Source organism: Carya illinoinensis, chromosome 3 (assembly GCF_018687715.1).
Source record: "Carya illinoinensis cultivar Pawnee chromosome 3, C.illinoinensisPawnee_v1, whole genome shotgun sequence".
NCBI lineage: Eukaryota > Viridiplantae > Streptophyta > Magnoliopsida > Fagales > Juglandaceae > Carya > Carya illinoinensis.
The window spans coordinates 26,480,092-26,494,441 of record NC_056754.1 but is presented as its reverse complement, the minus strand read 5'-3'; the positions used below and the strand labels follow the sequence as shown (position 1 = coordinate 26,494,441).

Here is a 14,350-nt window from a genome sequence, read left to right as displayed (position 1 = left end):
AAATAATGTTTAAATTATTAGACTTCACCTATAACCTTAGTACGAGAATTTAGCCAACCATGTTTATCACAAGTGCTATAAAAATTAAATAAATATCCTCCATTAAATAACTAAAATAAAACACAAACTTTAATACTATAAAATAACTATAGGAAAATAAAAATATAAATGCTCCCCAATCCAGCGTTCCACTTCTCACTCCCCTGTTCTCTCACAGTACAAAAGAGCCCCTGCTTTTCTTCTTCGTTTCTATAAAGCCTTTGGTGCAGCCCTGTTTTTTTTTTTTTCTCTCCAAATAGAGACGCTTCAGCAGCTCTTCGTGAACCACATGAAAAAGAAGAAGTCAAAAAAAAAAAAAAAATCTCTCCTCCTGTCCGTCCCTCTCAGCACAAGTCCAGCCCCCCGTATCTCCTCACTTTGTCAAATAAGGAGCTCAAACTCGCCCTCCTTTCGGTCTCAGTCCCCACGATGAAAGAAAACCAGCCCTTCATTCGAGTCCTCCCCCCCCCCCCCCCCCCCCAATGAATAAAAAATGAAAACTCTCACCCAAAATAGCGCCTCCTAGCAGTCCCTGTCCGAGAACTAGGAAAAATAATCCTCTCACCCTCGTTCCGCCTTCCTCTAATTTTTCATTTACCGTTCCTTTCTCTTTGGTCGTTTACATTCCTTTCCCCTTCAAAAAACCAGTCTCCTCCGAACGTCTCCTCCGGTTTTCATCAACCTCCTTTTTTCCCTTTCGTAAGCCTCTGCACATCGTCCAATTGATGTCCGTAGCTCTTTGGTTTCTCTCAACTCAGGACCCTTCCTCCTCCTCCTACAAACTTATACTCTACAACTGAACCATGCTGAAACAGCTGAACATTAGGCCAACAACGTATCCGCTAGGTCTTTGTTTTCTTTCTCTAAAAACAGAGCGTTTCAGTCTGGTTTTTCTCTATTCGAAAAGCTCCCTGGTTAGTAAGTTCCAGTCACGTAAGAAGCATTGAGAGCCAGTGAGAGAGTGGGTTCCTCCTTCCTGGAAAGCAATGAGCTCCTGGATCAAACGTAAGTCCTTTTGAGCTTTACCTAAAACTTTATTTTTTTTTCATTTCTACTCTCCGTTTTAGGGCTTTGTTTTCAACTCTAAATCCCCCTCAGCTTCCTTACTCCAAAACATTTTTTTTTACATAACCACTCTCTTTTTTGTTTCATTCTTTTTCCGTAAAACCACCTCCCTCATGAAAATCCAAGCGTGCTTTCATCCTTTTTCTTCTGTCAATCCCGCTACGTTGTTTTTTTTTTCAATGTGCGTGCCTCCACTTGATTTCAGCCCCCTTCTATGACTTTCATGTTGCATGTGGTGTCCACCGAAAACCATTTTCTTCTTTACGTAAAACCCACTGTCAACTTGCCTTTTGTGATTTTCGTTCAAACCATAACTCAAGACCGTGTGCATCTATGAACAACCAAAGTAAAAAAGTCACCACCGAAAGTTATTTAAAAAGTTCAAAGCCATCTTCATTTTGTGTCCTTTTCAGTTGTCCAAGTCCACCGCTTTCTTCATTCTCTTTATTTATCTTATATATATTTCTTTATATTTCCTCTCAATTAGCATGCACTTTTGGTCAAAAGTTCCAACCGGATCCCATGTGAATTTTATTTAAGTTGAAAATGAGTAGATAAAAATAATACTAAAAAATAAATTAAAATGAAAAATAGATTATCAAAAATATGTTATATATGTGAGGAAATATTGTCCAATCAAATCATAGTTATAAAATTAAACATAAACATGATATGAATCAATTAAACAACTCACATTTATACTTACTAACCATTTTTTCATCTAAAACCAATAATAAAGTCACAAAACAATTAAAATACATTGGTTTTAAATATATAAAATATGCAATATTTTAGCTCAATCAACGTTCATGGTCAAGTTCAGTTTATTGAACAAGATTTCAAGTTCATATATTTCACATTCACATTATGCTCAAGCTCATGTTCATGTTACGTTCAAGTTCACGTTAATGTCAAGTCTTAAGTTCATGTTCATGCTTTGTCATGTCAAGTCAAGTATTAATTTCAAGCTCATGTCATGGCAAGTTTCAAGCTCAGTTCATGTTTTAGTTCAAGTTATGTCAGCTCATGCCATGTTATGTCAAGTTATGTTATGCTTATTATTGACTTTAATTGTGCATTCATACTTTTACTGCCATGCATGTATAATTAAACTGTGTCGAAGTTTACTATTAACTTACTGAGATTTGTAATCAAATCTCATTGTAGCAGTCTCAACTACGATTCCCCCTACATTGTAGACGATGTGTCAAGACTAGAGTAGGGAGTGAACATTGGCAGATTGTTGGAGGTTGATTAGATGCCGTAGATGCGATACGGAGCTTACAGCCTCCATATTTAATTTTTGGGACAGTATTTTAGCATCGTTAATCGAGTTACGTGAGTTACTCGATGAACTAGCCCATAGTGTATTTTGGTAATGTAATTATAGAGCCTATAGCTAGTCTCCGTTGTCTTGAGATTATAGTCTTCTGAGACTCGTACTGTAATCATGGATATTTATTTTGTTAATATGCATAAATTATGTTCTAATAATTTGGGACATTATAAGTTTGGTGTATAGTATTGCTAAAAAAGAATTATCCGCTGCGAATATTGCATAATGCTAGTTACATGTTAGGATCATTGCATCTTATATATCATAAATGGAGGCAGGTAACCATGTGTTGTATGTCCTGACGCTTCCGATGTTCATTCGATCCCAATCAGAATTTGGGGACGTCACACGCTAGGACACAAAAATACAAATTGCAAGAAATTTACACATTGGATAGATAAGAATGGTATACATATGACACTACTAGGCTTTGAATCTAATATGATTGATCTTCCCTCTAATACTTTATTCTTATATACTAGTGCAACAATTCGCATCATAAGTTCCTTTTAGGAATTTAGAAGATAGGGAGTTGGTTGTAAATACGAAAAATGGTGTAAATATTAAAGTTGAATACATTGGAATAGTTTGACTTCTTTTGGTCTTTGGGAAAATTTTGCACCTAAAAGACATTGATTTTGTATCTTCCATTATGAGGAATCTAATTTCTATTTCTCTTTTGAACCAATGTGGTTACACTTTGGTATTTGCAAATAGAATCGTCACGATACATTATAATTCTGTTGTGGTTGGCTCTGGTGTTAACCGTGTTATGCATGATGATATATATATATATATATATATAAAATTGGCTTTATACCCATTTTGATTCATTATTCTTCTAGTATATCTATCGTAAAGTGGGTCAAATCTCCAAACCTATAATGGAAAGGTTGGCCAAAGATGGTGTCCTTGTTAAATCTTAATTTACATTTTTTCTAATTTTGACATTTTTATTGGATGTATTAAAGGATAGCTAACTGCTAAATTGAGAAAAGAAAAGATTGGTAGAAGAGAATATTCTTGCTTTGATATACCGTGACATATGTGGTCTCATTACTCCTACTACCTTTGGGGAATTTTAAGTACTTCAATCACCTTTATTGATTGTCATTTTCGTTATGGTCATATTGAGTTTGTTCGTGGAAAGTCTGAATCATTGGGAGGTTATAAAGCTTTCAAGGCTATTATCATGCTTTAGAAAAATGAATATACTAGAGCTATGAGATCTGATACAAGTGGGAAGTATTATAGAAGATATGATAAAATTGGGCAAAATGCAAGACCATTTGCAAGGTTCCTTCAAGTATGTGGGATTGAGGCACAGTATACCATGCCTGACACTCGTAAGAAAAACCAGATTGCGTAAAGAAGAAATCGTACTTTGATTGATATGGCGTGATGTATGCTTAGTCACTTATCCTTACTTTAGTTTTTGTAGGGAGAGACTTTGAAAACTACAACATACATTTTGAACCAAGTATCCAACAAGTCAGTCTCTAAAACTCCTTATGAGTTATGGGCAGGAAAGAAACCTAGTTTGCATCATTTTTATATTTGGGGTTGTAAGGTAGAAGTTAGATCATACAATCCACAGCTAAAGAAACTTTATCTTCAAACCACTACTAGGTATTTTGTGGGCTATTCATGTATTGTCTCAAAAGGCTCCAGGTTCTATTTTCCTTCTTGTGCAAGTAGAATAATTGAGTCAGATCAAGATATTTACTTTTAGGATGATATTCATTGTGAACATTCAAAGCCACAAGAGATTACATTCAAGGAGGGGCCTGCTGTTGTCTTGATGCCTATTATCTTGCTATCTATAATTTTACCTTCACCAATATAGCAACCCATTCCCATTACTCAAGAACCCATTATTGACAATAAAACTAATGTCGATAAAGGGGAAACAAACAATGTTCATTTGAGGAGATCACATAGTACATGTAGATTTGTAATCTCTAATAACAATATGGTTTATTTGCAAGAGCATGAGTTTAGTGTTGGAATATCTGTTGATAGTCCTAGGCCTTCACACTAGTTAGAGGCGATGCATGATGAAACGAGGTCCATGCGTTAGAATGATTTATGGGATTTGGTTGAGTTACCAAATGGTTGCAAATGGGTCTTCAAGACCAAACAAGATTCTAAAGGCCAATTAGAGAAGTACAAGGCTAGACTCATTGCTAAATGCTTTAGCTATAGAGAGAGCATTGACTATAATGATACATTCTCACCAGTGTCTACCAAAGACTCCTTTCAGGTAATCGTGGCACATTGTAGCTTATTTACTTGAGCTATATCAAATAGATGTCAAGAAGACTTTTCTTAATGGACATTTGTATGAAGAAGTGTACATGATAAGGAAAATAGGGTGTGCTAACTAAAGACCTCAATTTATGGGTTTAAACAGACATCAAGGCAGTGGTGCTTGAAGTTTGAGATTGTTACCTCTTGTAGTTTTAAAAAGAAAACGTGGTTGATCAATACATATATCCAAAGGTTACTTGGAGTAAATATATCTTTCTTGTGCTTTACATGGATCATATATTACTCATAGCTAATGATATTGAGTTTTTACTTGAGACTAAATGTATGTTGTCTTCTCATTTTGATATGAAAGATCTTGATTATATTCTTGGATTATCTTAAAAGACCTACATTGATATGTTTTGCATATGTTTAATATGTAATCTTGCTCTTCTGGAAAAGCACCTATTGTGAAATGTGATACACTTAGTAAGCCTCAATGTCCTCAGGAGTCAAAATGATGATAAGAGAATTTAGATCCTAGTAGTTCCCGTATGCATAAATTGTTGGTAGTTTGATGTATGCTCAGGTAGGTATAATACTGGATATTACTTATGTTGTGGGTGTTCTTGGGAGATACCTAAGCAACTTAGGTTTGAGTCACTAGAAAGTTACAAAACAAGTATCCAGGTATATTTGCAGGACACTAAAAATTATATACTAACATATTGTTGATTTGACATTCTTGAAATTGTTGGATATTTCGATGTTGATTATGCAAAGTGTCTAGATGATAGAAGATCCACTTTTAGATATATTTTTATGATGGCAGGAAGAGTTGTTTTGTGGAAAAGTGTCAAACCAACAATTAACTCTTCTTCAACCATGGAGGAGGTAGGGTATGTGATTTGTTATCTGGCTACATATTAAGCCATATGGTTGCTAAATTTTATCTAATGATCGAGAAGCCGTTGGCAATATTTTGTAATAATTTTTTCTATCTCGTATTTGGTTTAGACATGCTATGATAATGGGCAGATAAGATTTTTAAGAATCACCAAATGCTTCAACTTGGCTGGTCGTAACAATTAATGTCCTGGAAAATTCAGAAAAGCAAAAGTAGGGTTGTGGCGGTGCATCTAACTACCATGGGGCCAATCCTCGCCTTAAATTCATTGAACTTGTAACATATCCTTCATGATCTTGTATTCATCAAATTATTATTCTTTTAATGGAACTTATTATAAATACATATATAGTCTCAACCTCATCTACGGTAAGGCAGAGCAAACACCTTATCAAACACTAGTCTTCAAACTCTTAACCAGCAATCAACAGTTGGATAACTTGGTTGAACCATGTCCATCTAAATGCAGGAAATCCAAGTTCATATATAATCTATATATATATATATATATAAAAAGTTTTAGAACCATTTTGAAGATTCAAGTAAACACATCTTGATGACAAACTCACATCATGTGAAAGAGGGTTACAGTGCTTATTTCCAAAGATGCACTCTAATTTCTAGATACTAGTAACAGTATCCTCATCAGACACTAAATATGTTTGTTGAGGAAGGTGATGATGAGCTCATTCACCTGCTTTGGAAGCTGTTCATGGACAAAATGATTCCCTTCTGGCATGAACTTGATTTCTAAATCAGGTACAAATTGCTTAACCGCCCCACTCCTTATATAATCCTCCATTCCTGGAAATTTCAAAACATAGTCCTTCTCACCCATAATTAGTAGCGATGGAGCTTTGACTTTTGGGTCAGTTATGCCACAGTCCACTGTTAAACTCCTGCACCAAATTAAGGAATAACAAGTCAAATATTTTTGAATGTCAGTTTAGAGAGATGGCTATGTTGATTTCATTAAAGCCCAAAAGGTTGTTTGTTTTTTATTTTTTTGTGTCTTTAAATTTCACTCTTTTATTTCGGAAATTAAAAAAAAAAATTACTCTTTCAAGCAATCTTTATCTTAATATTTAGGTATTTATGTATCAATACTTTTATATATGCTGATGACATTTTATCCGGTTCTCTAAATAGAAAACTTGAGTTTGAAACCCTAACCCCCTTTGTAAAAGAGAGAGAGAGAGAGAGAGAGAGAGAGAGAAATATGAGGATGTTAGTCAAAGTTTAGTCACATGAAGTTTGAAATGAATGCTAATTTCTCAAAAAATAATAATAATAATAATAATAAAGTTAGAAGACGAATTTAACCCATTTTCAGCCTTTGTTTTTAAAAATTTCTTTGGTTTCCTTTCATTCTTATTTAATAGAAACAAACAAAGCCTTAAATGTGCCTACTACGTGGGGGAACTTTACCTGTAGGGGACCCGCAATGCAAAACGGAATCCAGATTTCTCATATAAGGATGCATAGACTGAGAGATCTTCCTCAGAGAACCATGGTGGCAGAGGAGTAGATGGGTCATACAAGTCCATGATTTCTTGACCCTCTGATGCTACGGGAACCTCACTTCCTGAGAAGAGAAGGTAGATGTTCCTTATCACTGTCTTCACATCAAAACGGCCAAAATCCGCTTCTGCCCTCCCTAGCTCCTGGTGACATAATAAGACAGCATTCATGAGATAACTAGAGTTCACTTGGGAAACAATTCCATGTTTATGTCTAAACTAGTACATATACCTGCCACCTCGTTATGTAGAAGCCTTTAGGAAGGAGGTGATTTTGGATTGCGGAAGGACCGGGTAATATGAAAGGAATACCAAGTGTTATAACGCCTATCACCCTTTCTGGGTGAACAGCTGCCACTAGGTATGCTGGCATAGCTCCGAAGTCCTTCCCAACAATAAAAACCTGTCACGAAAACACAAAAATGTTGCAGGGATGCACATTGCAAGTTACATTTCTAACGTCCAGATTTTATGCACGGAAATCCAATACAGCAAACAATAGAGAGAGTTTCTTAGGTGATGAAATAATGTCAAAGTCAATGTTATCAATCTGTCTCTATGAGTCTTATCCTTTGTTCTTTTTCCTTTTTTTTAAGAAACTTGCATTGAAATTAAACGGGAGAATTCAAGAGATGAGAGCAGGTGACCTTGATATAAAAATTTAAAAAAAATAAAAAAAAATTGAAATTGTTGTTTATATAATTGAAAACAAATATATAAAATAGGCAATGAGGCCAATAAATTAGACTCGGGCCCTTGTTTTTTTGGGCAAGTCAAAGAGGGAACCACTAAAACCCAAATAGTGAATTGTCAAATGCAGTTGTAATCTGCATCTGCGAAAGAGGCATTGCAATCTTTGATTCCAGAGTCATTGGCAAAGATCTTCATATTAGTTTCCCCTAGATTCTCGATTAAAGAAAATTGAAACATAGTCAGATAGCTAGAATTGGATTGTCCAAATTGTTGACGGCATTTGGGAGGAATCCTTGGCAGAGTTGACGCCTAAGGTACATATGCCGGCAGATACTAGGCAAAAGGACCAGGATTCGACCGTGGGGAATCTAGTTGTGCTTCGTATGTGGTGGTAAGAGGTTGGAAAATGTGCTGACACATCAAAAAGTTACATGGTCTGATAGAAGTTCGTTTGGCGACTCCTCCACCAGTGTTTTGTAGATCGGCGATTGGAAAGTCTAGTGGAGGGGTGCATTTGCTGGTCTGGTCTGAAGGCTAGAAAACGATGGATGAAATATTTAAAATTAGGGATGACAATATGTTACACGACTCGTTAACTTAACAAGAACACAACATGATAAAAGCGGTTGGGGTTTAGGCTTAATGAGTTCGGGTCAAAACGGGTTGATCCGTTAATATACAATTGCTTAATGGGTCACAACCCGTTAAAACTCGTTAAAAAAATTAAATTTACATTTATACCCTTAAACTAAAATTCAAAAAACCGAAAACCCTAACCCAAAAACATTATCCCACGGATTCCCACCATTCCCATTTCCCACGCCGCCCCCCCCCCCCCCTTTCAGATTTTATTTTCTCTGTTTTAGTGTTTTTACAGTCCAGACTCACACTGCTAACTGCCTCTCCTCTTCTCAAGGCATTGCCAGCTTGTCTTGGTCTTCAACGGTTCAATGGCACAGCAGCAGCAGCGGCACAGCCTCGGCCTCTTCACACGCCGCCCCCCTCTTCGTCATCAACCCACGCAGTAGCAGTCCACGGCCACAGCCAGTGGCACATGGTGGCCGGTGCCACGCCCACTTCTCAAGCCCACGGCCATATCCAGTTTTAAAGGTAAATTTTCAGATTAGGATTTTTTTTTCTATAGTTTTTTTTTTTTTTTTTTGCTTTAGTTTTTCAAATCTCTAGTTTTTTTTTTTTTTTTTCCTCTAGTTTTTTATATCTCTAGTTTTTTGCTGAGTATTGTTGCTGAGTCTAAGGTAATACCTCACCACCCCTGACCCTACTCATTGTTGCTGAGTATTCCTGATTCACATTTCAAATTAAACGCTTAAGAGTTGGTTTACAAGACCATCTGGCTGTTGCAGCTGTTCTTTTATTAAAAATAGTAGATATATATATATTAATTTTATTTGGTTAGTTTCCATGTGCATGTTGTTTAAGTACTCGAATCTATGATTTTATTATGTGGGACAATCCAATTTGGTGTTCGGATACACAGTTCGGGATTTAGAGGCTTCCTGTTGAAACCAAAGCTTCTTCGAGCCATTGTGGATTCAGGATTTGAACATCCATCAGAAGGCAAGTTCTAACCTATTTTTTCATTATATATCTTAGTGGATAACAATATGCTTGCTGAATTGTTGAAATTTGGAAGTTCCAACATTTTTTTGAGGAGAAATGGGATGCTTGTTGATTTTAAAATCTCATAAATTTTCTTCAAATTTGGCTTTGTTTTTCTAGTCTCGCACTCATTTTATGTTTCATTTTGATGGTTTCTTGCCTCCTTTTCTTCTAGTTTGGAAAAATCATCTTGGTTTAAGTTAGCTATTTCTTTCCACTGTGGCTGATTTGGGTACTTATTCTAGTTTTGGCCTATCTTATCAAAAAAAAAACTGAAGTCCCACCGATGAAAGTACCACAAAAGGCATTGACTTGCATAGGTTATTATTTCATTTTGGTCATTTAGCAAGGAAATGATTTGATTAAGGGGATTGAATGGCGGCAAATGGTCCAAGCATTTAACATATTATGGTGGATGCAATTGATTGAGCCAAATTTTTATTTAGTACATCTGTGCAAGTGACCCTTTTTTGGGGTTTTTTATTTTATTTTATTTTTCCTTCTTTAAGTTTTGAGTAAATGGTATATACTAACTACAATAATTGTTCTTATTGTTTGTTGTTGTCAGATGAGTGAGGTAGAAGAACAAAATGAAAATTTTGTTGATTTAGACCTGTTGGATTCAAAAAGTTTTCAAAATGAGGAGGCTTAAGCAAAATGAAGGAAGCGGTCAAACGTGTGGAGTTTTTCTGAAATGGTTCCTGAGTCTGAGAAAAAGGATGGCAAGCCACGAGCCAGGTGCAAGTTGTATGGAGTTACTTACATGGTTGCAAGCAAATATGGAACCAGAAATATGAAGCGTTATATTGACACATGCCCTAGGAGAAGTTCACGAGATATTGGTCAGTGTTTGTTGGCACAAAATAGTGGATCCGGATCTGTTTCAGTAGGTAATCTTAAATTTGATACTAATGAATATAGAGAATTGTTGGTAGCCACTATTGTGAAGCATGAACTGCCTTTTAGATTTGTTGAATATTTAGGGGTGAGATATTTATTACAATATTTGCGTCCAGATATTTTAACTATTTTTAGGAATACTACCAAGGCTGATTTAGTTAAGATGTATCATCGAGAAAAAAGAAAAATTAAATGTCTCTTAAATGATTCTCCTGATAGAATTAGTTTGACATCTGACTTATGTTGAATATTAAGAAAGCTCTTGTTTGTGATGATGAGTTCTTTCATCTTCATTGTTGTGCTCATATTCTTAATTTGGTAGTGCAAGATAGGTTAAAAGAGATTGATCATGCTGTCCAAAAAATTCATAAAAGTATCAAGTATGTGAAAGGATCACAAACAAGGAAAGTAAAATTTTTGGCTTCAACAAATCAAATGTTTTTAGATAGTAAGAAAGGGTTGAGACAGGATGTCCCCACTAGATGGAATTCTACTTATCTTATGCTTAAGAGTGATATTTTCTATCGTCGTGCCTTTAGCCATTTGTAGTTGACCGATTCCAATTTTAAGCATTGTCCATCAAATGATGAGTGGGAAAAAGTGGAGAAGATTAAAGGTTTATTGAGTTTTTTTATGAAGCCACTTGTGACTTTTCTGGAACAAAATACCCTACAGCCAATCTCTACTTTCTAGCAGTATTTTTGATTTATTTTACATTAAAGCAGCACTATGAGGGTGAAGATGACTACATGAAGAGAATGTCTTGTCAAATACTTACTAAGTTTGAGAAATATTGGTCTGAGTTCAATGTGTTGTTGGTTATAGCAGTTATATTGGATCATTGATACAAACTTCATTTTGTTGATTTCTCTTATACAAAGCTTTATGGAGATTGTTCGATTGAGTTTATGAATGTTCGGACCAAAATGACATCTCTTTTCATGGAATATAGTTCTTCTAATGTTCCCACATGTTCTACCATGACTTCTAAAAAGTAATGTTAGTGGAGTGGAAAGTGAGTTCTTAGTTAATAAACAAGTATTTCAGGTAATATCAAATAATATTTTTTGTTTAATGATTTATATTATATTGTTGTTTCATATCACATATCACTAAGAAATATTTTTATTTATTTTTTGTGTACATAAATTTGATTCATTTAGACATGATGATCTTAGTGTCCATTTGCATAAAAGTCAACTGGATCTTTACTTGGATGAATTTAGGACAAATAGAAATGCAAAGAGAGGCAAACAAAAATGCAAAGATTGACATTCTTTCCTTTTGGAAAGGGAATGGATTTCGTTATCCTAATCTTGCTTGTATGGCTTGTGACATTTTGAGTATTCCAGTTTCTATAGTTGCTTCTGAATCTACTTTTAGTGTTGGTGGACATAACATTGATCAATTTAGGAGTGCACTGAAATTAGATATTGTTGAAGCATTAGTCTGCACAAGAGATTGGTTATATGGCGATGAGCAAGGTAATATTATTTTTAGTTCATTTAATAAATGATTGTAATTTTTCAATACAATAATATTATTTGATATAAAATCATTGATGTCTTTCTTTTAATAGAAATACAAGAAATTAAATTGGATGAGTTAACTGAAGATGTAATGGAGTTGGAGATCAACAAGGGCAAAGAGGATGCTATACTTCATTCTTCAAATTGTTGAAGTGTTTAGATTCGTGTTCATCTTTGGGATTGTATCGTTAATATGTTTAGAATGTGTGTTTTGTTTATTATATTTGGGATGTAATTTTAATATTATTACAAAGTGTGTGGAATGTGGATGATATTTGGGTATCATATTTAGTAATTGGTACTAATTATTAGGATTTTAATGTTTGTATTTTTATTATTTGTATTTTAATTTCAGACTTGTTGTTAGCTTATAATCAAGTTAAACATGTCACTAACGGGTCGGGTTGTGTCGTGTCGTGTTAATTTATTTTTATTAATGGGTCATATCGTGTCGTGTCGTGTCGTATCATTCCGTATCGTTTTAATTTAATTTATATTTGTTAACGAATCATATCGTGTCGTGTCGTGTTGATCTGTTATCTTAATGTATCGTGTTCGTGTTGAAAATTTTGACACAAAATCCTTAACGGGTCGTATTCGTATTAACCCATTAACTGTAATGTATATGCCTTGATACGATATAAATACGATCCGTTTACATGATTTAACAGCCCTATTTAAAACAAGAAAGCTGTAGACAAATTAGAGAAACTAATTGAAAAAGCTACTTTGTAACGGCTAAGGAGGACGTGAGGGAAGACTTAGGAGTTGACCTCCTCCCCCTTGGCGAGGGTTTATGGTGGACGTAGGTTAAAGGCTTAATGAACAGAGTAACAAAAAGTATGGTACGTTTGTATAATGAAAGTAGATAAGATTTCTCAAAATGTCTTTCTTAAATATAACTTAAATATAAAATATTTTTTAATTTCAAAATTTTAATTTTTTCATCTAATTATTACAATTTTTATAAATTTTAAAAGAAAATATAAAAATCAATACAACTTTTTTAAATTTTAAAAATAATAAAAAATTTAAATATTTTTTATTTTATGATATTTTTATTCAATTTTTTTTAATTCAAAACTTAATAAAATATCTAAATTTAAATTAATTCATTATTATTCATAATATTATTCGTTACTATTTATCAAATTTTAAAATTATCATAATACAAGGAACCAGTCTGGAAGCAAAGGACAAATTGTCAACAACATCTCACCAGCAATATGGACCTCACACTCACAGGTTTATAGGTATGTGTGCATTAAATGGTAACGTACGATATTTGATAAAATGAATCCTAACACGTGGGTGTGATGTGGTTTGCACTGATTTATTTGATTTTTATTTTTCGGCTATGAAAATTGAGAGGCCTACAGTTAACTAGCCATCGGGCTATATTATAAATTCTATTTGTATTAAAAAAAAGGTTACAAATATGTAATAAAAAAAAAAAAAAAAAACTCAATTTTTAATAGTTGGTTTCATCTTTTATTAAAAAAAGCCTGTGATTTACTCATCTTAAAATTTATTTATTAATTATTATTAAAAAATGTCATCGCAAAAATGAACATATTAATTAAAAAAAAATTTGATTGTTTTGCAGATAAAAGATACCAGGATTAAAAATTAAGGAGGCCCAGAACATCATCATTAATGGCAGATTATTACCTTATCGATTCCCAAAGAATCAAGGAGGCCATGAACATCATCAACAAGGTCTTTGAAAGTGGCTTTCTCCGGCTCAGGAGGCTGCTCGGACAGACCATAGCCCCTAAAATCTATGGCTATTGCTCGGTACCCAGCATTCGCAGCAGCAATCATCTGGTGCCTCCATGTGTACCATATTTCCGGGAACCCATGCAAGAACACCACTACCTTTTCACCTGTGTACCAAAAACCATTCATGATTACAGATCATAGAAACTATAAAACTCAATTGGATGAAGTGAAAACAAATAATAAGCATCTGGGTCGTACCGGTTACATTAATCTGGGCTAAATGAAGCTTTAGTCCTCTGACTTGTACGTGGCTGTGCTGGATCTTTTCCATTTCTTCTTACGGTATAAGAGATGGGTGAGAATGAACTGCCTTAAAAAAGTGAACTGTGATTCTTCTTCACCTCTTGGGAATCTTTTCTCCTAAATAGGTCCAGGAGTACTAATTACATTCACAGCTGCAGTATCCTCTACATATATATATATTGAAAAATATTATAAAAATAAAAATCTTACACCACATGCTTAAATTTAAGTGATTTATTATTTTTATTATTTTATTTAAATATATATATATATTTAAATATTAAGATAAGATAATATAAATAATCGGTCAGATACTGATGAAGTTGAAATATGGTGTAAGACTTATACTTCGAATTTCTCATTATATCCATCTATCTATTATGATCTATTTTTCTCTATAGTAATAAACGTCTATCCCGCTTCTATAGAAATGAGCAATAAATTCACACATTCTATTTTTTCTTCC

At 34.2% G+C, this 14,350-nt stretch overlaps 1 protein-coding gene across 1 annotated transcript; it reads right to left on the bottom strand.

Annotated features, from left to right (window-relative positions):
* Nucleotides 1-6,076: 6,076 nt before the first annotated feature.
* Nucleotides 6,077-14,037, bottom strand: LOC122303971 (bifunctional epoxide hydrolase 2-like). The gene is made up of 5 exons (XM_043115974.1): nucleotides 13,840-14,037; nucleotides 13,531-13,745; nucleotides 7,350-7,520; nucleotides 7,026-7,261; nucleotides 6,077-6,496 (listed from the first exon to the last, which is right to left on the bottom strand). Exons 1-5 carry the CDS (start codon nucleotides 13,910-13,912, stop codon nucleotides 6,250-6,252), a joined length of 942 nt encoding a protein of 313 aa, XP_042971908.1. The 5' UTR covers nucleotides 13,913-14,037; the 3' UTR covers nucleotides 6,077-6,249.
* Nucleotides 14,038-14,350: the final 313 nt, after the last annotated feature.

Bases quoted from the DNA above. Each gene is read 5' to 3' on its own strand.
- LOC122303971 (XM_043115974.1), bottom strand. From the start codon at position 13,912: ATGGAAAAGATCCAGCACAGCCACGTACAAGTCAGAGGACTAAAGCTT. The intron at 13,746-13,839 runs GTACGACCCAGA...TTTGGTACACAG, and splicing joins AGCCCAGATTAATGTAACCG to GTGAAAAGGTAGTGGTGTTC. The intron at 7,262-7,349 runs GTATATGTACTA...TTATGTCACCAG, and splicing joins TCTACATAACGAGGTGGCAG to GAGCTAGGGAGGGCAGAAGC.